This window comes from Stegostoma tigrinum, chromosome 44 (genome assembly GCF_030684315.1).
Source record: "Stegostoma tigrinum isolate sSteTig4 chromosome 44, sSteTig4.hap1, whole genome shotgun sequence".
Classification (NCBI taxonomy): domain Eukaryota; kingdom Metazoa; phylum Chordata; class Chondrichthyes; order Orectolobiformes; family Stegostomatidae; genus Stegostoma; species Stegostoma tigrinum.
The window spans coordinates 9,248,207-9,272,802 of NC_081397.1; the positions used below are offsets into that span (position 1 = coordinate 9,248,207).

At 44.1% G+C, this 24,596-nt stretch overlaps 4 protein-coding genes and 1 pseudogene across 4 annotated transcripts in view; 2 read left to right on the forward strand and 3 right to left on the reverse strand.

The window, feature by feature from the left end:
- Positions 1–24,596, reverse strand: part of LOC132206967 (uncharacterized) — a 405,704-nt gene that overhangs the window by 279,955 nt on the left and 101,153 nt on the right. The window contains exon 3 of the mRNA XM_059642109.1: positions 8,907–8,929. Within this exon, the coding sequence (XP_059498092.1) occupies positions 8,907–8,929 (23 nt within the window). The remainder of the gene's footprint in view (positions 1–8,906; positions 8,930–24,596) is intronic.
- LOC125450021 (histone H4) lies at positions 1,646–2,056 on the forward strand. Its single transcript, XM_059642220.1, has one exon. It carries the CDS (start codon positions 1,664–1,666, stop codon positions 1,973–1,975), a length of 312 nt encoding a protein of 103 aa, XP_059498203.1. The 5' UTR covers positions 1,646–1,663; the 3' UTR covers positions 1,976–2,056.
- LOC132207004 (histone H3-like) lies at positions 2,551–2,985 on the forward strand (annotated as a pseudogene).
- Positions 3,518–4,431, reverse strand: LOC132207051 (late histone H2A.2.2-like). The gene has a single exon (XM_059642242.1). The coding sequence runs from the start codon at positions 4,402–4,404 to the stop codon at positions 4,012–4,014; it is 393 nt and encodes a 130-aa protein (XP_059498225.1). The 5' UTR covers positions 4,405–4,431; the 3' UTR covers positions 3,518–4,011.
- On the reverse strand, positions 4,731–14,042 carry LOC132206982 (late histone H2B.L4-like). The gene is made up of 2 exons (XM_059642124.1): positions 13,965–14,042; positions 4,731–7,087 (listed from the first exon to the last, which is right to left on the reverse strand). The coding sequence occupies exon 2, from the start codon at positions 7,029–7,031 to the stop codon at positions 6,510–6,512; it is 522 nt and encodes a 173-aa protein (XP_059498107.1). The 5' UTR covers positions 7,032–7,087; positions 13,965–14,042; the 3' UTR covers positions 4,731–6,509.

Consider the following 24,596-nt stretch of genomic DNA (forward strand, 5'->3'; position numbering starts at 1 on the left):
TTTGAATAACTCAAAACACACTTTCTCGGCTTCATTTACACCCAGCTCTTCTCACACATTCTACAAGGAATCAGTGTGAGGTTCCCCCTCTCATTTTAACTGACCATCAGTTCGGGTGCAGTTGCAGTTCATGAACAAAAACAAAGTTGTTGGAAAAGCTCAGGTTTGGCAGCACCTATGGAGGGGAAAAAAAGGAGTTAACGATTCAGGCCCAGTGCCCTTTCCTCAGAACTGGATGCAGAGAAATAAAGCTGAGGCCTTTGTTGAGTACAGAGCATCCAGCATCGGAGAGCAGAAGGTTAGGAGGGATGGTGAATACCTGGCAGGAGGTGAAGAGTTTGGGGGAGGGGATAGAGTCAGAGGGAAGGGAAGGAGAGGTAGGTCCCAGAGAGCCATGAGTAGTTTTGAGTTGGTGCATCTTGTGGGCCTTATTGCCTGAAAGGAAAAGAAAAAAAAAGTCCCTTGTTAGCACGACAAATGAGTCGGAGGATGAAGTGGTATCAGAGATAATGGGAACTGCAGATGCTGGAGAATCCAAGACAACAAAACGTGAGGCTGGATGAACACAGCAGGCCAAGCAGCATCCGTGCTCCTGAGATGCTGCTTGGCCTGCTGTGTTCATCCAGCCTCACATTTTGTTGTCTGTGGAGGATGAAGTGGAACTGGGGAGTGGAGCAGCCCTGAGCCAGTGTGTTACGATGCTGTTGGAGAGAGAGGTTGAGAGTATGCATGTGCCGCCACATGGCACTCAGGGTGGATCTCAGGATGTGGTGAGAGCAGCTGTCCGTGAAACGTTGAACATTATGGAGGTATCTATGCTCCTGGGAGGATTCAAAACATGAGGGATGAAACTTGAGTTGTAATCCACGTGGGGTGAGCCTGAACCAGAGGCAGTCATTGAGGAATGTGACATGGCTGTGGAAAGTGAAATGGCTGGATGAAGGGTCTCGGCCCAAAATGTCAGATTTTGAGCTCCTAAGATGCTGCTTGGCCTGCTGTGTTCATCCAGCCCCACACTTTGTTATGATGGCTGTGGAAATGTCAGTTTCAGTTCCTGTCCATTTCTATTTCACATATTCAGGGAGTCAGTAACACTGGCGCAGAAACCCCGCTTCACAACACAGTCCCCAAGAAATGATTTTGTCTGATTCACCGGGAGCAATGGAAACTGACTGTCGGATTCTACAGCATCTGCAGTTCCTGCTATCTGTGAAATGGAAGCTGACATGCTGTCTTCTGAAAGGAAGGCCAGGACATGGGCTTTTGATTGTTTCACAACTGCTTTTAAAATTGTATCAGTGATATCAGCTTTTGTGCTCCTGAGATGCTGCTTGGCCTGCTGTGTTCATCCAGCTTCACACTTTGTCATCTTGCTTTTAAAATATCCAGGTTTTATTATCTTTGAACACAAGTTTGGGTCTGCAGGTTTTCTGCCGGGCCTTGTGTTCACTGCCCTTGTGGAGAAAAGGTTTAGTTCCAGATCCAGTTGGGGGCGGCAGTAAGCTGGAGGCGGAGCTGGACATTTCTCTGTTTGTCACTCAGTTTTCTGCCAGCCTCTCACTTTCTGTCAGCTGTTTCTCAGTCAGGTCGGGGCAGGCAGTATAAAAAAGGAAGGTGAGGCAGCTCGGCTCTCAGTCGGCAGCGATTGGAGTGAAGAAGCGTGATGTCTGGGAGAGGGAAAGGAGGCAAAGGCCTGGGAAAAGGCGGAGCGAAGAGGCACCGCAAAGTGCTCCGTGATAACATCCAGGGCATCACGAAACCAGCCATCCGGCGCCTGGCTCGCCGTGGCGGGGTCAAGCGCATCTCGGGCTTGATCTACGAGGAGACCCGGGGGGTGCTGAAGGTTTTCCTGGAGAATGTGATCAGGGATGCGGTGACCTACACTGAGCACGCCAAGCGCAAGACGGTGACTGCCATGGATGTGGTGTACGCTCTGAAACGCCAGGGCCGCACTCTGTATGGATTCGGCGGCTGAGCAAATCGTCCCTTTTCCAGCGAACCCAAAGGCTCTTTTCAGAGCCACCCAAACACTCCGCCTGAGAGCGGAGACCTGAGGATGGGGAACCAGCACATAGGGCTGGTGCAGCGACTTTTAATGACGCTCCCAGGAATGATAATTTGTTCAGTTTTGATTCTGGTAGCCGTGCCGAGGTTTTAGTGGCGTGTTCATTCCACCTGCCTGTTAGAGATGGTCAGGAAATGATTCAGAGCCCTCTCCGCGCTGACTGCAAGTTAGGTTCACAAGAAAATTTTGTGAAGCATAAGATATAATCTTAGGCGCAGGCGCATGGGACTTTTTAATATTTTGTAAGGTCAGGCTGAAATCGGCGGGCGATTTGAAATTGACCAACTGTCATTTGAAGTTAACCAATCCAGCCTACAATAATTATTTTACTGACTTTTCTGTCCTTCAGTGGCTGTTTCTCGGGGATTTGAGGGACGGGACTCGAACAAATCCCAGCTCTAGGGCGGGCTCTCCATCCTCTTAAATAGGCAGCGCCGCATCAAGTTCAGCATTGATAACCGCAGCCTGTGTCTGTGTTGCAGAGAATGGCCAGAACCAAGCAGACAGCGCGCAAATCCACCGGAGGGAAAGCTCCCCGCAAGCAGCTGGCGACCAAAGCGGCCCGCAAGAGCGCTCCGGCCACGGGCGGAGTGAAGAAGCCTCATCGCTACAGGCCCGGCACGGTGGCTCTGCGGGAGATCCGCCGCTACCAGAAATCCACCGAGCTGCTGATCCGCAAACTGCCGTTCCAGCGCCTGGTGCGGGAGATCGCTCAGGACTTCAAGACCGACCTGCGCTTCCAGAGCTCGGCCGTAATGGCCCTGCAGGAGGCCAGCGAGGCTTACCTGGTGGGTCTGTTTGAGGACACCAACCTGTGAGCCATCCACGCCAAGCGGGTCACCATCATGCCCAAAGACATCCAGCTGGCCCGGCGGATCCGCGGGGAGCGCGCCTAAACGGAGCGTGCCCGGCCCTGCACATTCACCTCGAGAAACACAACGGCTCTTTTCAGAGCCACTAAACTGTCCCGAGAGAGCAGCAATCGTCAGGCACTGGACTTCAGTTAATGTAAACGCAGAGCGTGCTATTGATGTCTCAATGCAACGGGAGTTGCAGAAACTGAATAGGTCTGTGAGATGCACGAATTCATACTACAGACGATGCAACTCGGGACAATCAGGTTTATAAATTTTCAGTAATCACAACACATTCAAGTACTGCACTCCATATTTTATAACTTATACATTTCCATTTGAACCGCCTGTGTGCGAATTGCTTCCCGTGGCGTTTCCCCAGCTCTAACTGAACTTGGCGGAGGAGGATGGTGGGTAACACTCGCCAAATTCAAACCCCACCACAACATACAAATGACATCCCCTCCCTACCTCCCCACTTACACCCTCTCCACCTATCTTCTTTTCTCTCCATCTTCGGTCCGCCTCCCCCTCTCTCCCTATTTATTCCAGAACCCTCACCCCATCCCCCTCTCTGATGAAGGGTCTAGGCCCGAAACGTCAGCTTTTGTGCTCCTGAGATGCTGCTTGGCCTGCTGTGTTCATCCAGCCTCACATTTTATTAGCTTGGAATCTCCAGCATCTGCAGTTCCCATTATCTCTGATACAAATGATTTTTGTAGTTTTGCCCAAATCTCCCACTAGTGTATTCGATCCTCTGAGGCTGGTCGGTTCTGTCTCGAATGGCCTCTTTCTGGCACCGAGCTATTCCATGTCTCTTGTTCCCTGCCACCGGATGGATGGGGATACTTTTTTGAGTCACTATTTAAAGTCGCTGTCCCGACAGCGAAACCTCCAACTTGATTCGTCCCGTTCTAGTTTTATCACTGTTAAAGCGAAAACAAAACGGACTATTTTTGCGTATTTGGAGGCCCCGGTTTGCACATAAAATCAAAATTAGTTAGCCAGCAGTGACAGTCTAGCTGCTTTTCACTGATGTTGGGAGTGGCTCTGAAAAGAGCCTTTGGGTTGTCAGGTTACAGAACGGTCTCTTCACTTTTTAGTGGCGCCCGCAGCGGAGGTTTTCTTGGGCAGCAGCACGGCCTGGATATTAGGCAGCACCCCACCCTGAGCGATGGTCACCCCTCCCAGCAGCTTGTTGAGCTCCTCGTCGTTGCGCACGGCCAGCTGGAGGTGCCTGGGGATGATGCGGGTCTTCTTGTTGTCCCGGGCCGCGTTACCGGCCAGCTCGAGGATTTCAGCCGTCAGGTACTCGAGCACCGCAGCCAGATAGACCGGCGCTCCGGCACCCACACGCTCAGCATAGTTACCCTTTCTCAGGAGCCTGTGAACACGGCCCACCGGGAACTGCAGCCCAGCCCGGGATGACCGGGACTTCGCCTTCGACCGAGCTTTCCCGCCACCGCCCTTTCCTCTCCCAGACATGGCCACAGTCTCACAAACACTTTCACAGAGAATTCTGCAATGCGGCCACATCCCACCCTCTTATACCTTCGGGAGGAATGGGGGTGCGGCCATTGCTGATTGGTCACATTGTTCAGTATCTCCTAATGTCGTTTCAATGCCCAATCAGATATCTGCTTCACTCACCAATCCGGAGGGGGCCCGGGGAGGAGGCCGGAAAATCCCGGCGCCAAAGCATCAACCGCTTTCTTTCAAACTCGAAAAGCCCGCCAATATATACCAAACAGTAAGAAGGCAAACAAAGAATAATGCTTATTTATTTGAAGTAGTTTACTTTTAGAATATACCGACATGATTCACACAATTTCAGTCATTCCCTAGCCTCCTTCCATCTGTATTTGTGATCTTGAAAGGATTGTTTCCTCGAACTTTACAAATAAACAGAAAGAAAAAAAAAACGCACGAAATCCATTCCCTGCGTAGATACTATTTTACATCAGCACCGGGCTTTTTTGATCGAATTCTACTCATTTATTCCGTGTGCGCGTATTAGTGCTTTGGATAATATTTTTAAAATCGCCCTCCCTATTGCTCTCGACTGCACTTCAACAATAGTTCTACGTTTGCGATGCAAATGTTCTAGTTTCATTTCAGGTCGAAATTCTCCCGCCGACAGCAGAAAGCCTCATATCGAGTTTTCCGCAAAACCGGAGAGAACACGCGGGGAGATCTGAAAAAAAAATCCTCAGTGTGTAAACTGTTGTAAAAGACCGGCGCCAAATCATCAACCGTCTTCTTTCAGAATTTGAAAAGCCCGCCAATCTGGACAAGACGAGGAAGACGTTTTTCACAGAATAGTGCATTAATGCTTACGATTTAATTGCCTTTTAGATTACAAATGGATGCTTCACTCCATCTCTCTTTCTCACTCCCTGACCTAATTGAATCCACCCATTTCTGATTTGAGTGGAGTTTTCCGAACAGGCAGAAACAAAATAAAACAAAGCGCCAACGTCCGCTTCTGTTTTTGTATTTCACGTTTTAAACGCTCCCCAACATATTGATAAGGCATCAGGCAACGTTCATCCGGCTGAGCGCATTAACGGGCAGCACAGTCTTCAGCCAATTTCGTAAAGTGGCCCTTATTGATTGTGATAGATCAGGTTTCCGTTTGATCTCGGTTCATTTTGAAAGCCTCCAAGCGAAAGCAGAAAGCCCCACGTACTGCATTTTGAGAAAAGAAAATCACAAATCCCGCGTAGAAATTTAGAATTGAAATTAAACTGAAATCGCAAGATATTTCTATTCGTCGAACTCAAATACGAGGTCATTTCATTTTGGTTGCCACAGTTGGATTTCGGGGTTCAGAACCCACCGCGATTAGTTTGAAAAACCCTCCAGTGTACAAGAGGAGGAGGAATGAATAATTAAAATTTTCGTTTATAAGCTTAATTACATTGACGTTGCAAATGAATACTTGACACACTGTTTCTTCATCGCATCTGTCCATTTCTGCACTTGATGAGAATTTTCTGAAGTTAGGAACCAGGAAAACAACTACAAAAGCACGGCATTCTGCAACTTTTTAATTTCAATTTTTCAAGTGCACACCGAATATTGATTAAACCTTGCACAACGTCCTTTCGGATGAACGCGTTCAAACTTTAAACAACAGCTTGAAGTTGCCCTCCCCCTATTGCTCTTCATCAGACTTCAGGCACAATCGCAATTCGGCAGTTGTTCTTGTTTTATATTATTAAAAGAAAAAAAACAGTAGATTGTAAACTCTATTCATGGGATTAGAAGTTAATTTTGTTTCGGGGTGATCAAGTGTTAAAGAGGAACGCGAATGAAACGGAAGTTGCTAAAATATGACTCACTGGCGATAATTATGCTCGTTGCAGATACGGGGAAACGAGACAGGGTATGGCCGCAACTGAAACTAAAGGGCAGATCAGGGTCCACCCATAAACTTGTACAACACACGTAAAGCCTAGGGACGTTAATAATACAAACCGAAAATATTTCGCAAACTTAACGTGGTTCAGCCGTTTCAGAGAAGTTGTGGGTGGCTCTTAAAAGAGCCGTTGGGTTTTGGATGTGTTTTCTCTACACAATGTGGGGTCTCACTTGGAGCTGGTGTACTTGGTCACCGCCTTTGTACCCTCCGACACGGCGTGCTTGGCCAGCTCCCCGGGCAGCAGCAGCCGCACCGCGGTCTGGATCTCCCGGGAGCTGATGGTCCTGCGCTTGTTGTAATGGGCCAGGCGGGAAGCCTCCCCCGCGATACGCTCGAAAATATCCTTGACGAACGAGTTCATGATGCTCATCGCCTTGGAGGAGATGCCGGTGTCGGGGTGAACCTGCTTCAGCACTTTGTAGATGTAGATAGAGTAACTTTCTTTCCTGGATCGTTTCCTTTTCTTGCCGGCTTTCCCCGGCGCCTTCTTGATGATTTTCTTGGCGCCCTTCTTGGAAGGTTGCTGCGCTTTCTTCTCATCCGCCATACTAACAGTCACTTTCAGACACAAAATAAGCGAAAACAGGCTCGGAGCTCGCTTTTTATAGCCTGATCGCGTCAGCAATGCTAATGAGGGATGGAGGAAAGTCTTATTCATGATTGGGTAGTTTAAAAGAATGTCAAGCATGACAGCAGCCTCTCTGTGATTGGTTAGTTTGGGACACAATGTGAATCTGTCAGGATCTGCAACGAAATGCGAGACACAAACCAAATTTTGAACACGGATCTAACTCCTAACTCACTCGAAAATCAACTGGTTATTGTCATTTAATTATATCTGGAACACAGTATCTGTGAGATTTTAAATGTGGCAGTGTGTTTTATTCTGCTCATGACAGTCTTTTGTGCATAACATATTATTTTGTTTCATCTCTCTCTGAGTTCCGCAGGACACTTGTGTCATTGAGAGATTCAGGTTTATTGAAGGATAGTTTTGTCCAATATCTGTCAGTCTTTCCTATGTGAAAATGCGAGTGCAGTTATCTATCCGTCCCTGTCTGTTTATGCAGTGTGAATGATTATCACTCTCTCACAATCTGTTCCTGTCATACTGTCATAGAGATGGATAGCACTCTTGGGTCCACCTCGGCCTTAAAAATCAGATTTCGTAAATTAATCTAGTCCCATTTACCAGCATTTGGCCGATATCGCTCTAAACCCTTCCTCATCCTGAAACCATCCAGAAGCCTTTTAAACGTTGTAATTGTCCCATCCTCCACCACTTCCTTTGGCAGTTCAGTCCAATTATGCACTACCCACTGCGAGCAAATGTTGCCCACCTTAGGTTATTTTTCTCACCTCTCACCTGAAACCCATGCCCTCTAGTTAGGGATTCCTCTACTCTGGGCAAAAGAACTTGATTATTCACCCTATCCATGCCCCTCATAATTTTATAATCTTCTGCAAGGTCTCCACTCAGCGTCCAACACTCCATGGAAAACAAGCCCCAGTAAGCCCTGTCTATTCAGTCTTTCCCGAAAGGCCAAGTCTCCGGCCATGGCAACAATCTTTTAAACATTTTCTGAACCCTTTCGAGTTTTAAAAAAACCCTTCCCCATTTTAAGGGGACACAAGACCCAAATGCAGTTTCTCAAAAGTAGCCGAACCAATGTTCTGTACAGCAGCAACATGACCTCCCAAACCATACATTCAATGCACTGACCAATAAAGGCAAGTGTATGAAATGCCTTCTTTGCTGACCTGTCTATCTGTAATTCTACTGTAAGGAGCTATGAACCTGCACTCAAAGACCCTTTGGTTTGGCTTCCCTGGAGCTTACCTGGAGCCTGCCAGTCCTGCCCTGATCTTCCCTGACAAAATGTAGCACCTCATGCTTATCAAGATTTAACTCCATCTGACAATCCCCAGCCCAGTGGTTCTTCGATCAAAGGTCCCATTGTTGTCTGAGGTCATACAGTCATACAGCATGGAGAAAGGCACTTTAGGTCAAACTGGTTCATGTTGACCACAGTGCCGATTCAGCTAGTTCCAATTGCCTGAATTTGGTCCATGTCCCTCTAAACCCTTGCTATTCAAATGTTTTTTTCAATGTTCCTATTGTACCTGCCTCAACCACTTTCTCTGATCACCTATTCCACATATGCACCACTCTCTCATGTCCTTCTTATACCTTTGCCCTCTAGTTTTCAATTCCCTATTCTTGCAGAAAAAATACACTGTATGCATTCATCCTAACTGTCCTCTGATGATGTAACACACATCAATAAGGTCATACCTCATTCTCCTATGTTCCAAGGAATAAAGTACTCTCCTGGCTAATCACTCCCTATAACTGAGGCTTCCTTGCCCTGGCAACATCCTCGTAAATCTTTTTTGCACACTTTCCAGTTTAACAATGACTTTCCTATAACAGGATGACCAAACTGTACATGATCCTCCAAATGTGGCCTTACCAGCAACTTCTACAACTGTAACGTACGTCCCAACTCTTGTACTCAATGTTCCACCCAATGAAGGACAGCATGCTGAATGCTTTCTTCACTACCCTGCCCACTTCTGACATCACTTTCAATGAACCATGTACTTGTATTCCCAGATGCCTCTGTTCCACAACACTCCTCAGGACCGGAACACTTACTGTGCAAGTCCTACCTTGGTTTGACTTTCCAAAGTGCAAAACCTCACACTTATCTGAATTGAATTGCATTTTCCAATCCTCAGCCCACTTACCCATCTGATCAAGATCCCTCTGTTATTTTTGACAAACTTCCTTGCTATCAACAATACCTTCTAATATTGTTCATTGGCAAACTTACCAATCTTAACTTGTACATTCACATCCGGATCATTTATATAAATGACACATAACTAAGGTCACAGCACCAACCGTTGCGGCACACCATTAGTCACAGGCCTCCAGTCCAAGAAACAACCTTCAACCATCACCCTCAGCTCCCTACCATCAAGTACATTTTGAATCCATTTAGCTAACTCCTCCTGTGAGCCATGCAACTAAACCTCCTCACTGTCTAGCCATGCAGGACTTTGTCAAAGGTCTTACTAAAGTCCACACAGACAACATCCACTCCCGACGCTTATCTATCCAAATGGTTACCTCTTTAAAAAACTCAAACATTTGTCAGACATGACTTCCAACTCGCAAATCCTTGCAGGCTATCCCTAATCAGACATTGACGATCCAAAGTTGGTTGATTCTGTCCCTCACTATCCTCTCCGATAGCTTACCTCTCACTGACATCAGGCTCACTGGCCTGTAGTTCCCTGGCTTGTCTTTGCTACCTTTCCTAAACAATGGAACAACATTACCCACCCTCCAGTCTTCCAGAACTTCACCAGTGGCTAAAAATGAAGCAGAAATCTCTGCACGATCTCTGCAATTTCTTTCCTAGCCTCCCACATCATCCAAGGACAGACTTGATCAGGCCTCGGGAATTCATCCACCTCAATGTGATCTAAGGCTGCAAACACCTCCTCTCTGGTAATATGTATGCAGTCTAAAAATATCTCCACTTGTTTCTCTTATTTCCTTAGCATCCACGGTTCTCTCCTTAGTAAACACGGAGATGAAATATTCATTAAAAATCCCCTCCCCTGGCACCGCGATCTGCTGTGGCTCCACACATAGATCACCATGTTGACCTTTAAAGGGACATTTTCTCTCCTGAGCCACCCTTTTACTCTTAATATAGCTGTAGAACCTCTTGGGATTATCTTTACCCTAATCTGCCAGATCCATCTCATACCCTCTTTTTGACCTTCTGATTTCCCTCTCAAGTGTTCTCTTACACTTTTTGGAGCTATCTAGAGATTCACCTGAGTCTGATAGCTTAAACCCAATGTATTCCTCATGAGTGTATTCACTCATATGTCCCCTTCAGTTTCCTGTCATATGAAAATGTGAGGTTAGTTATCAATCTGTACATTTTTGTCTGCGCTCTGAATGTTTGGCAGCAGTTATCACTCTGTACCTGTCAGGTTATGCTCGATGAATAAATTTTCAGTCAATCCATGACTGTTTCTGTTATAAGAATGCAAGAGTTATTTATCATTCTGTTGCTGCCAGGCTCTGCTATGTGAATGTCTGATTGCTTTTATCAGTCTTTCCCTCTCAGTTTCTCTGTGCATATGGGAGTGTGGGTATGGGTATCAATTTGTACCTGCCATTTTCTGGTATCTGAATATGAGAGTTTGGATGTCAATCTGTACCTGTCACCTTCTGGTGTGTCAATATTTGTTTTAAGCTCTGTGACTGTGAATGTCATTTTCAGTCTCTCTTGTTTCTGCTATTACAACATTTCACTTTAGCTATCAATGTGATGTTAGTGTCTGCCAGGTGACTATTTGAGCACAATTATCAATCTATAACTGACAACTTTCCAATATGCAAGGATGAAAGTGTAATTGTCAGGCTGATCTGGTCAGTATGTACAATGTGAATAAGGGAGTGTAGTTATCTGTCTGTCTCTGTCAAGTTCTATACATGTCAACCTAAGTGTAACCTGAAAGACAATGTAATATCAATATGTGACCATAGTTATCAACCTGTTCCTGACATTTTCTGCTGCGAGAAGGTGAGTGTCGTTATCCTTCTAGGTCAGTCAGTCTCTGCAATGTCCATCTGAAAGTTTAGTTATCAATTCATCCCTGGTGTTTTCTGCTCAGTGAATGTGTGTAGTCATCAAAGTGAGCCTGTCAGGTTATGCTGTGGGAGACAGAGTGTTATGATCAGTCTGCTCATGACAGTATTTGCTGTGTGAATATGCGAGTGTAAATATCTACCTAGACCTTTCAGTTTCTGATTAGTGAATGTATGAGTGCAGTTTTAATTTGTATCTGTTAGTTTCTGGTCTGTGAATCTGAGAGCGCAGTTGTCAACATCGTCCACACAGTTTGTGTTAAGTGAATGAATGCAGTTATCTGTCTGTCTCTGTTATGTGAATGTATGAGTCCATCATCATCCTGTACCGTCAGTTAATGCACTGCAACGAGACAGTGTAGTGATCACCCTGTCCCCGTCAGTTTGTCAGACTTGACTATGAGAGTGTTGTTATTCATTGATGCCTCTCAGTTTCTGCAATATGAATGTGAAAATGCCGTTATCAATCCATACTATTCACTTCCTGCTGTGTGAATGTGTGAGTTCATTCTCTGTTTCTGCTATGTCAATATGACAGTTTAATTATCAATCTGTACATGTCAGTTTCTGTGAGATGAATTTGTGAGTGCAGTTTTCAACATGTAACAATGAGATTCTGCTCTGTGAATACTTGAGTGTCGTCATAAATCTATACCTGTCAGTTTACGCTATAAGAAACTAGGAGTGTGATCATCAACCTGTTCCTGTCAGTTTCTGGTAAGTAGGTACCTGAGTATAGATACCATTCTCTTCCTGTCAGTTTCTACTCTGAACGTGTTTCTGAAATTATCAGTCTATCCATGACACTGCTTTGCAACAGGAATGTTTCGTTATCAATCTGTATCTGTCAGTTTCAGTTCTGAGAGTCTGAAAGCATAGTTATTAAGGTTTGTAATTCATACAGATCAGGTACTCAACTACAACAGCAATCATCCCAAGTGTCATTTCCAATAACTACAAAACAGATGACAACAGAAAGACACAACACGTCGAGATACTAGTGACCCTGCCATACATTAACGGCATGCCAGAAATGATCACTAGATTACACCGCCCAGTAGGAATCATGATTGCCCCCACAAACCAACAGCTACTGATGAGAATAAAGGATCCACCAACCACGACCGACAGAACCAATATTATTTACAAGATACAATATTTATAAGATGTTATAAGTTATTTACAAGACTATGAAAGGATCGCCATAAACATTACATAGGGTAAACCTGTTGCAAACTAGACATCAGCATTCATAATCACCATCCAGCTACCAAGGGACATGGCCAACTATCATTCATCTCAATACACATGGGCAAAGAGTGACACCAATTTGAATGGGACAACGTAGCCATCCTAGGACAAGCCAACCAAAGGCACTCACCAGAATTCCTGGAGGCTGGCACTCAAACTGAAACTCCATTAATAAACATGTCAAGCAGGATGTCATATACTAAGATACTAATCCAGAAGAGATGCCACCCACCCCAGCAAACCGAGGCACATAAACAGTAAGTAGGACAGAACACCACTGCTTCACTGATGATGTCACGTAGGATGATGACAAAACATTTGTGAAGAAACTTACAAGCTTGGCAAGCAAGTCAGCAAAAGCATAGTTATGAATCTGACCCTGACAGTAACTGCAATGCAAATGTGACGGCAATTGTCAATTTGTATCTGTCAGTTTCTGCAATTTTGAATGTTACTGTTATCAATCTCTGTCAGTTTCTACTTGGTGACCGTGTGAGTACAGTTATCAATAAGGACCAGCCAGGTTCTTTTCTGTGAATATCATAGTAGTTATCAAAATGTACCTGGCAGTTTATGCCATGTAAAACTGGGAAGGCTGGCTCCAGCTTCTGCAATTCTTGCTCTCTCCAAGGTTATTTTCAATCTATTCCTATCAATTTCTTCGATATGGAAATGTGCATGTACAGCAACCTGTCTCTATAAGTTTCTTCTCTGTCAATTTGCAAGTAAACCTATCAATATGTACCTATGAAAATCTACTTTGTGAGTATTTGAGTACAATTATCAAGCTGTGCCTGTCAGTATTTTTTAAATCTGTGGATATGTGAGTGCAGTTATAAATCTGTACCTATCACTTTATGCTCGGTGTAATTGTGAGTGTTATCATCAATATATCCCTGCCAGTTTCTGATAATGTGGATATGACAGTGTAGTTATCATTCAATTTCTGTCAGTTTGCTGTGTGAATATGAGCGTGGTTATTAATGTGTGCATGCCAGTTCTGACTGTGGGAATATTTTCATCAATCTTTACCTGTCAGTTTATGCAAACTCAACATGTGAGTTTCATTATCAATCTTTTTTGGTCTGTTTCAGTAAATATGAATCTGAAGGGTTAGGTATCAATCCATACTTGTTGCTTTCTACTTCTAAAAGTGGCTTAATGGTCAGCAATCAATTATTTTATGGGTTGACGTGTGATTCATAACGTTCTGGATGTGAGTTTGCTCGCTGAGCTGGAAGGTTAGTTTTCACACGTTTCGTCACCAGTCTAGGTAACATCATCAGTGAGCCTCCGACGAAGCGCTGGTGTTATGTCCCACTTTCTGTTTATCTGTTTAGGTTTCCTTCCAGCTCAGCGAGCAAACTCACATCCAGAACCTCAAACTGACCTATAAATCTTCTCAAAACTCGCTACATTCATAACATGATAGATGTTATTAGAGTAATGTTATGTGGATTTCCTTCAATTTCTGAGAGTATACTTTGTACAAAAATGGTGTAAATGTCAATGGGCTGTGAATAATGAAACTTGTCGGAACTGGGCATTTTGAATGGAGAGAAAAGAAAAATAAAATTGCATTTTACTGTTGGTTTGAATATATCTGTTGGAAATTAAGCTCAGTGTGTGACTGACTCAATCTGCTCTGTGACTGTGGAAAGGATGTTCTCTGCTCTGACAGTGGGAACATACCTGCTGTTTATTAGGATGAGCTGGTCACACTGGCTTTGATCTGAAGCAATGTTACATTGTCCTGGTCCTTCCAGTGTTTGTCTGTAGGAAGACAGAAAAGATAGCTCCTGTAAACCAACATCAGTTGGATTTGACAATACTTAACCGATCAATACAACATTTTGCTAATAGTCATTTGGATATTTTACTTAACACCAGGGATTCGAGCAGAACTATGGGTCTGATTCCAGACTTGTCCTGAGATACTTCTTGTCTGATCATTTTTAAAGACTTCAAGACCATTTGAGTGAGGTCCAAAAAGTACAAACCTGTCTGTGGATACGCGTTTAGTTATTGATCTATTCATGTCAATTTACTACTTGATGAATGTGAGAGTGTCATTGTCAAATTTGGTAAATTATTTGTGTATTACACAGCAGAGACTGACAAGGACAGAATGATGCTGATCTACAGACCAACTCAAACGATCCAGCACAGAAGGCATCCATTTGGGTCATCATGTCCATGCTGATCCAAACAACACCAGATAGCCATCTTCATCCCATTTTCCTGCACACATCCCATAGCCCTGCAGCTTACAGAACTTACGGGGGAGGTTCAGGTATGCTCTTAAAAGAGTTTAGAGTCTCTGCCTCCACCACCAACTCAGGCATGGTATTGGAGATACACACCTTCTTGTAAAAATGATTTTCCTCCCATCACCTCTAATCCTTCTGTCACTTCACTTTAATCTATGACCAATGTTTTTTTTTAAATTCCCTACCAAGGGAAACATGTTCCTCCTATTTACTGTCTCTCGCTCCCCTTCCCAATTTCATACGCCTCAATCATGGCACTGCTCAGTTAATGCTGTTCCAAGGAATACAACTCCAACCTCTCCAATCACACCTCGTAGCTGCAGCTCTCCAACCCTGGCAACGTTCTTGTAAAACTTCTCCACACTCTCTCCCCAGCAATAACATCCTTCCTGTAATATGATGTCCAGAACAGCACACAATACCCCAGTTCCAGCTTCACCAGGGTCTTCTGCAGTTTCATCATTATCGCCCTACTTTTGTGTTCCAAACCTCTGCCAAAGTAGGACAGCATTATATACACCTTTTTAACAACCTTATCTATCTGTACTGCTACCTTCATATTCCAGTGCACTTGCACACCAAGATGACTTGCTTCATCCGCCACACCACTGCCCCGCCACCTCTTGTCTTCCTATTTATTGTTTCACCTCCAGAAATGCATTACCTCACACTTATCAACGTTGAACTCCATGTGCCACTTACCTGCCCACGCCACAAAACCACTGATATCATTTCAGAGTTGATCGCTATCCTCTACACTACCCAAAACATGGTTATTTTTTGTGTTGTCTGCAAATTTCCAAATTGTGTCCCTCATGCTCAAGTCCAATTGTTAATGAATAAAACAAACAGAGATTCCAATAGCAAGCTGTGTGGAACACCACTTGAAACAGCTTTCCATTCATAAGGGCAGTCATTGACCATTACCATTTGATTCCTGTTGCTAAGCCAACTTTGGTTCCAATTTAAACACATTGCTCTGTATCCCATGTGCTTTTCTATTTTTGATTAGTCTGCCATGTGGTACTAAGTCAAATGACTCACTAAAATCCATGTAGTCAACACCCATTACACTGCCCTCACACATTCACGTGGCATTTACTGACAGGGGCAGATTGTGAAATACAACTGCGTCTTCACAAAGCAATCAGTGTCTGTTCCTGCTGTATAGATTTGTAAGCTTTGTTATTAACCTGTTTATGTTAATGTATGAACACACAACATGAATATTGGAGTGCTGTTATTAACCTGTACCTGTCTTTTTCTGCTGTGAGAGTCTAAGAATTTGGTTATTCATCCTTAACTATCAGTTTCTGCGATGTGAATATCCAATGATTGCTGTTAATGTGTAACTGTCAGTTTCCTCTACATGAATATGTGAATGTAGTTATCCATTTCGACCTGTCCTTCTTGACTATATGGATATACAAACATGATCAAACTGTTCCTATCAATATCCACAGTGTGAATGTTTAAGTGCATTTATAAACCTTTTCCAGTCAGTTTCTATGTTGTGAGAATGGAAATATAATTATTAATCTCAGTGTTAGATTCTGTTCTGTGAATATGAGTATAGTTATCAAACTGTACCTGTCAGTTTATGTCATATGAAACTGGGCGTGTTATACAAATCTCTTTGTATCAGCTTTGGCTTTATGAACATGAGAGTGTAGTTAAACAGTCATAGAGTGATACAGATGGAAAACAGACCCTTTTGTTCCAACAGTCCATGCTGACCACAGGTATCAATTTCATTCTTTTCCTTTTAACATCTACTCCTTGCATGTGAATGAGATTTCTAATGTGCTGCCAATCTAAATTAAAGGCAGGTACTGGTCTGAGTCACACTGTCCTTTTGTATATGTCTACTTGTCTTTCCAGCTCTGCATGTATGATCTGATAGCCTTTAGGAGGTGGGATTAATGTATGACAAATTTTCTTATGTTAAGTAAGTGTGGACATGCTTCTGCAATAGTCAGTCTCTCAACAAGATTGAGAGTGTGGTTAAAGTTGGTTTTCATCAACATCAGGCTAGCAGTCAGCATGGGATCCATTCAGTCTCTGGTATTGTGTGCAAAGTGCTCCTCATTCATTGTCATTGTCTTTCACAGTACGGGTTTCATGTTATGTTCAACATGTACATTGCAAGAACTGCTGGAGTTTTATTTTTTTGCTCTGGATTGGTCAGTTTCTCATCTGAATGTGTATTTCAAATCTATCCCTTCTGTAACAAGATCATTATGAGTGTTTCTTCAATCTATTTCCAATAATCTCTGGTTTTCTGTCTTGATCTGGGTCTGCTCATGTCACTGTTTGATCTCCTTTTTGGTCCATTTAACAACAACATTTTTATTCAGTTTGTTTGTATGAGATTGTGCTGCTTTTTAATTTGTACTTTCTCCAACAGAAATTGATACATGAGTTACACGTCCAAGTCTAAGACATGATGAGATATTTGGAGGCACATTTCATCTGGATTTCAATTTACCTCTTGGGCTGTTTCAGTAGAGTCCATCGTGGATCATGCAATAGCTTCAATATTTTCTAACGTAGAGAACAAGACTAATTTGCTTTCGACCAAGCTGATACCACATACTTTATCTAAAAGGAATGCACTCACGTACTGGGATTGAAGTTCTTCACTCTCACCCTGTCCTGTTAACAGTTCATGAAAAGCGAGCTCTCCCCACCAATGTGATCTTCGACAGTGAATATATTTTGGTGTTTTTGTATGGACATCTACTGACGTGGCAGCATCTCTGTGCTTTGTCAATTATTGTGTGCACATTGTGTATTGGCACCATCTCACTGCATTTGTTGTTGTGTCAGAAAATCAGTTTCCTCAAGTCCTTAATTGCATGAATAAGGAGAATACCTGGTGCATCCTATTTGGTCTTCTCTGTTACTTGTTTCTTCCATTCACAGGTACAATTAATGTATTTACGAATTACTTCTCTACCTGTCAGAATGTGCTATTCAATGGGACTGCAGGCTTCACTCCGTTGCCCTTAAAAATTAGACAGACAGTCAACACAGACCAGCGTGATTATTTTGTGAAGAACTTGGAAACTAAAAATTAACACACAGGACTGGGGCTGCTCTCTGATGCGCAAATTCTCAGAATTCATATGAGTTTTTTGAAAAGAGCTGTTGTGATGAAACAAGATAGACAGCCACAATCGATGGACCCTGTTTCAATCTTCCTGCATTGTGTTACTGAGCAGTTTAAATGTTTCCTGGAAATTGGAAAACCATTTATCACAGTTGGAGAGGAGAGAGTTTTCAAGTCATCTCTCCTGTAGTGAATGGGAAAGAGCTGAAATTCTTCAGTTGTTTGTGCCTGTAGCATTCACAGGCAGATGAACACACAGGACATTGCAATAGTAATGAGTCTGTGCTTTTCTTCAGAGTTGAGTAGGGAAACATAAGAGACCTTTGCAACTGCTATATTGCAGAGTCTAAACAGCAGTGGTGATATCAAGGGACATCTTCAAGATGATAGGAGTATTGTTTCATATTGCATAGTGACATTCATTTTGGAATACTGAAGTAAATGCATTAATTTAATGTGTAATTGCTAAAGGGAAAGTGCCATGAACAAATCAACTGCACTGCAGCTGACTGATCACAATATTCCTTGTGCAGGAAAGAAAATTGGCTTATTTACTTCAATTTTATTTTGTGGCTCGGACATTACCCTCTCTGTGTGGGGAGGAAGAAGACAGAAGTTTTGTCTTCTGTCATGCTTTGGAGTAAACTGGAACAGTCAAACTAAATTTACTGAAGAATAAACATTGTTGAACTCTCCTGGCAAACAAAAAAAAACGTTTACTGTCTACCTGATTTGGCCAAATCCTTCTTTCTCCATTGTTTTGAAAAAAATGACTTTTTATTATGTTCCACATTTGAGAAAATGGCATCTAATTTTCTAGTGTGTGTGATGTAATACTTCAAAGGGAGTGTCATGTGGAACACAGGGCTATTTGAATAAAATTTAAGCTAATTGGGAAAAAAACGGTTCACAATTATAAAGTCCTCTTGCTGAGGACAGAACAAAAGAAAAATCTATTCCCGCTCAGTGAAAAAATTGACAACTATTCGGTGATCAAGGTAGGGATGGTAGTTCCTCTGCCACCATGATATATTGATGGAAATTGAATGCTGGCTGAATGGACGTAGAATTGTTGCCTGGTTGTTTCTAACCAGTACAGGCTCAGTGAGAAACAGAACTGTTTGCTGTGCCGCAGATGTCTATGACTACATATGTGAGAGTGATAATTATTCACATTTTCTGTTAGCTGGAGTTTAAATGGAACTCCATAGCTGTTAGTCCTTGCATCATATCTGTCGTTATGGTGTTTGCATTTTGAACTAATTCTGAATCAGTCAGTACCTATGGCTGTCAGTCCATCCACATGGAGACAAAGCAAAGTTAATATCACACGTCCTGTGACATTTCTTCAGAACAGAGGTTGAACTTCCGAACACTCGTTTCTCTTCACAGGTGCTGACAGGCCTGCTGAGTTTTTGCAGCAATTTCTACTTCTGTCTCTGATTTCTATCATCTGCAGTTCCTTGATTTTCCATTTGCCAGACTTTGACACTGAAAATTCACATCATTTATTTGTCGTGTTTATGTATGGGATTAATACTTATCAAAGGAGCAATTCTGTCCCGATCAGTTATTGGTCAACTAAACTTAAATATCATTCGTCATTTATTTTGGTGACTCATGACTGTTAGTGACTGCAGTATTTTCTACATCTGCATTAAACATCTACCTCTACTAAGATTGTTGATACAGTGTAACAGAGTGATCATCTGGATTGTAACTTGAAAAATATGCTTAATAACCGTAGATTTAATTCAGTTCCTGACTGATTTCAGTTGCTGTAACTGACAGAGACTGATTGATAATGACATTTATATGTTCATAAAAGCCATCCATCCCTGTCTGTTTCTGCAATGTCAATATGTGAGTTTAGTCATCAATCTGTTCATGTTAGTTTCTGCCATGTGAATGTTTGAGTGCAGTTATCAGTTTGTTGGTTTTGACAATGTGAATGTGTGAATGTAATGAGCAATCTGTATCTGTCACTTTCTGCTGTGTGAATATTTAAACATAGGCATCAGTTTGCACCTGTCAGTTTCTTCCATGTGAAAGTAGTTATCAATCTTTGCCTGTCAGTTCAGCTTTTGTCAATATGAGAGAGTAGTTATCAAGTTTTACCTGTCAGTTTCTGCAAAGGGAATGTGAGAGCACATTTGTCAATCCATGTAGGTCAGTTGCTGCTTTTCAATGTGTGTAATTATCAATTTTTACCCATCCAATTCTGATTTGTAAAAAAAAAACTAAGATAGTTATCAAACTGTACCTGTCAGTTTTTGGTAGATGGAACTGGTATCATCATGGTTCCAAGATAATAAAATGTGAGGCTGGATGAACACAGCAGGCCAAGCAGCATCTCAGGAGCACAAAAGCTGACGTTTCGGGCCTAGACCCTTCATCAGAGAAGGGGATGGGGAGAGGGAACTGGAATAAATAGGGAGAGAGGGGGAGGCGGACCGAAGATGGAGAGTAAAGAAGATAGGTGGAGAGAGTGTAGGTGGGGAGGTAGGGAGGGGATAGGTCAGTCCAGGGAAGACGGACAGGTCAAGGAGGTGGGATGAGGTTAGTAGGTAGCTGGGGGTGCGGCTTGGGGCGGGAGGAAGGGATGGGTGAGAGGAAGAGCCGGTTAGGGAGGCAGAGACAGGTTGGACTGGTTTTGGGATGCAGTGGGTGGGGGGGAAGAGCTGGGCTGGTTGTGTGGTGCAGTGGGGAGAGGCGACGAACTAGGCTGGTTTAGGGATGCAGTAGGGGAAGGGGAGATTTTGAAACTGGTGAAGTCCACATTGATACCATATGGCTGCAGGGTTCCCAGGCAGAATATGAGTTGCTGTTCCTGCAACCTTCGGGTGGCATCATTGTGGCAATGCAGGAGGCCCATGATGGACATGTCATCTAGAGAATGGGAGGGGGAGTGGAAATGGTTTGCAACTGGGAGGTGCAGTTGTTTGTTGCGAACTGAGCGGAGGTGTTCTGCAAAGCGGTCCCCAAGTCTCTACTTGGTTTCCCCAATGTAGAGGAAGCCGCACCGGGTACAGTGGATGCAATATACCACATTGGCAGATGTGCAGGTGAACCTCTGCTTAATGTGCAATGTCATCTTGGGGTCTGGGATAGGGGTGAGGGAGGAGGTGTGGGGACAAGTGTAGCATTTCCTGCGGTTGCAGCGGAAGGTGCCGGGTGTGGTGGGTTTGGAGGGCAGTGTGGACCGAACAAGGGAGTCACGGAGAGAGTGGTCTCTCCGGAAAGCAGACAGGGGAGGGGATGGAAAAATGTCTTGGGTGGTCGGGTCGGATTGTAAATGGCGGAAGTGTCGGAGGATGATGCGTTGTATCCGGAGGTTGGTGGGGTGGTGTGTGAGAACGAGGGGGATCCTCTTGGGGCGGTTGTGGCGGGGGCGGGGTGTGAGGGATGTGTTGCGGGAAATACGGGAGACGCGGTCAAGGGCATTCTCGATCACTGTGGGGGGAAAGTTGCGGTCCTTAAAGAACTTGGACATCTGGGATGTGCGGGAGTGGAATGTCTGATCATGGGAGCAGATGCGGTGGAGGCGGAGGAATTGGGAGTAGGGGATGGAATTTTTGCAGGAGGGTGGGTGGGAGGAGGTGTATTGGGCCTCCTGCACTGCCACAATGATGCCACCCAAAGCTTGCAGGAACAGCAACTCATATTCCGCCTGGGGACCCTGCAGCCATATGGTATCAATGTGGACTTCACCAGTTTCAAAATCTCCCCTTCCCCTACTGCATCCCTAAACCAGCCTAGTTCGTCCCCTCTCCCCACTGCACCACACAACCAGCCCAGCTCTTCCCCCCCACCCACTGCATCCCAAAACCAGTCCAACCTGTCTCTGCCTCCCTAACCGGCTCTTCCTCTCACCCATCCCTTCCTCCCACCCCAAGCCGCACCCCCAGCAACCTCATCCCACCTCCTTGACCTGTCCGTCTTCCCTGGACTGACCTATCCCCTCCCTACCTCCTCACCTATACTCTCTCCACCTATCTTCTTTACTCTCCATCTTCGGTCCGCCTCCCCCTCTCTCCCTATTTATTCCAGTTCCCTCTCCCCATCCCCCTCTCTGATGAAGGGTCTAGGCCCGAAACGTCAGCTTTTGTGCTCCTGAGATGCTGCTTGGCCTGCTGTGTTCATCCAGCCTCACATTTTATTATCTTGGAATTCTCCAGCATCTGCAGTTCCCATTATGTCTCATCATGGTTCCAGTCAGTTTCTGCTATGTGCTGGCTTGAGCATATTTACTAATCTGTCACTTTCAGTTTCTCCTGTATATCTGACAGTGGAGTTACTGATCTCTACCCGTTTCTGCTTTATGAATGCGTGAAAGCATTTATCATTCTCTCCCCATCAGTTTAAGCTATGTGAACGAATGCATTTATCATTCTGTCCCTGTCAGTGTCTGTAATGAGAATATTCAAACGTGTTTGTGCAATTATTATTCTATCCCTGATAGTTTCTGCTCTGTGAATATGTGCTTCAGTTATCAAAAAATACCTGTCAGTTTCTACTTAGGGAATGTGTGAACACTGTTTTTCATTTGTACCTGTCAGCTTTGGTTTTGTGAATAATTGTCTGCAGTAATTAATCTGTACCTGCCAGAGCTTTCACGTGAAGATGTGAATATGATCATTAATCTGTCCCTCTCAGTTTCTGCTCAGTAATATGTGTGTTTAGTCATCAATCTGCAGCCATCACTTCCTGCCTCGTGAATGCGGGACTGTATTATGAATATGTCTAAGGTTCCTGAGTATATTTGTAGGTTAGGTCGTGGATACTGTGGTTGGTTCGCTTGCCGAGCTGGTTCATTCATTTGCAGATGTTTCATGACCCCGATGGGTAATATCATCGGAAGCTGCAATGAAATGTTTGCAAGGTAATGAACCAGCTCAGCAAGCAGTCCAATTACGTGTTACGAAAATATGCCTGTCAAATTCATCTATGAATATCCAAGTGTCGCTATCAGTCTCTCAATGTTTATGCTTTTTCCTTCTATAACGTGTGCATGCATTTCTCAATTTTTCCCAGTTTTTTGTGGTCTGAATGTGTCCAATTATAATTCTGTCCTGATCATTTTCTGATATGCGAATATGAGAGTGTACTTATCACTATGTGCGTGTCAGTTTCTTCCCTATGGCTGTGAGAGTGTATTTACCCACTTGTCCCAGTCAGATCCTGCTCTGTAAATCTGAGTGACTAGTTATTAACCTCTTCCTGTCGCTATCTGATTAGTGAATGTGTGAATGCACTTGTCATTCTCTCCCTGTCAAGTTTCTGCTGTGTGAATGTGCAAGTGAAGTTCTCAACCTGTGACTGTCAGTTTCAATCAAATATTCTACTTTTAGAAGTTAGAACATAGAACATAGAACAGTACAGCACCAAACAGGCCCTTCAGCCCACAATGTTGTGCCGACCATTGATCCTCATGGATGCACCCTCAAATTTCTGTGACCATATGCATGTCCAGCAGTCTCTTAAATGACCCCAATGACCTTGCTTCCACAACTGCTGCTGGCAACGCATTCCATGCTCTCACAACTCTCTGCGTAAAGAACCTGCCTCTGACATCCCCTCTATACTTTCCACCAACCAGCTTAAAACTATGACCCCTCGTGCTAGCCATTTCTGCCCTGGGAAATAGTCTCTGGCTATCGACTCTATCTATGCCTCTCATTATCTTGTATACCTCAATTAGGTCCCCTCTCCTCCTCCTTTTCTCCAATGAAAAGAGACCGAGCTCAGTCAACCTCTCTTCATAAGATAAGCCCTCCAGTCCAGGCAGCATCCTGGTAAACCTCCTCTGAACCCTCTCCAAAGCATCCACATCTTTCCTATAATAGGGCGCCCAGAACTGGACGCAGTATTCCAAGTGCGGTCTAACCAAAGTTTTATAGAGCTGCAACAAGATCTCACGACTCTTAAACTCAATCCCCCTGTTAATGAAAGCCAAAACACCATATGCTTTCTTAACAACCCTGTCCACTTGGGTGGCCATTTTAAGGGATCTATGTAGCTGCACACCAAGATCCCTCTGTTCCTCCACGCTGCCAAGAATCCTATCCTTAATCCTGTACTCAGCTTTCAAATTCGACCTTCCAAAATGCATCACCTCGCATTTATCCAGGTTGAACTCCATCTGCCACCTCTCAGCCCATCTCTGCATCCTGTCAATGTCCCGCTGCAGCCTACAACAGCCCTCTACACTGTCAACGACACCTCCGACCTTTGTGTCGTCTGCAAACTTGCTGACCCATCCTTCAATTCCCTCGTCCAAGTCATTAATAAAAATTACAAACAGTAGAGGCCCAAGGACAGAGCCCTGTGGAACCCCACTCACCACTGACTTCCAGGCAGAATATTTTCCTTCTACTACCACTCGCTGTCTTCTGTTGGCCAGCCAATTCTGTATCCAAGCAGCTAAGTTCCCCTGTATCCCATTCCTCCTGACCTTCTGAATGAGCCTTCCATGGGGAACCTTATCAAATGCCTTACTGAAGTCCATATACACCACATCCACAGCTTGACCCTCATCAACCTTACTAGTCACATCCTCAAAAAACTCGATAAGGTTTGTAAGGCATGACCTACCCCTCACAAAGCCGTGTTGACTGTATTTGATCAAGCCATGCTCTTCCAGATGGTCATAAATCTTATCCCTCAGAATCCTTTCTAACACCTTGCAGACGACAGACGTGAGACTTACCGGTCTATAATTGCCGGGGATTTCCCTATTTCCTTTCTTGAAGAGAGGAATTACATTTGCCTCTTTCCAGTCCTCAGGTACGACTCCAGTGGAGAGCGAGGATGCAAAGATCTTCGCAAGTGGCGAAGCAATTGCATTTCTCGCTTCCCAAAGCAGCCGAGGACAAATCTGATCCGGGCCTGGCGACTTGTCAATCTTAATGTTTGACAAAATTTTCAGTACATCAGCTTCCT

Excerpts from the sequence above, each read along its gene's own strand:
- LOC125450021 (XM_059642220.1), top strand. The coding sequence starts at position 1,664 with ATGTCTGGGAGAGGGAAAGGAGGCAAAGGCCTGGGAAAAGGCGGAGCG.
- LOC132207051 (XM_059642242.1), bottom strand. The coding sequence starts at position 4,404 with ATGTCTGGGAGAGGAAAGGGCGGTGGCGGGAAAGCTCGGTCGAAGGCG.
- LOC132206982 (XM_059642124.1), bottom strand. The coding sequence starts at position 7,031 with ATGCTTGACATTCTTTTAAACTACCCAATCATGAATAAGACTTTCCTC.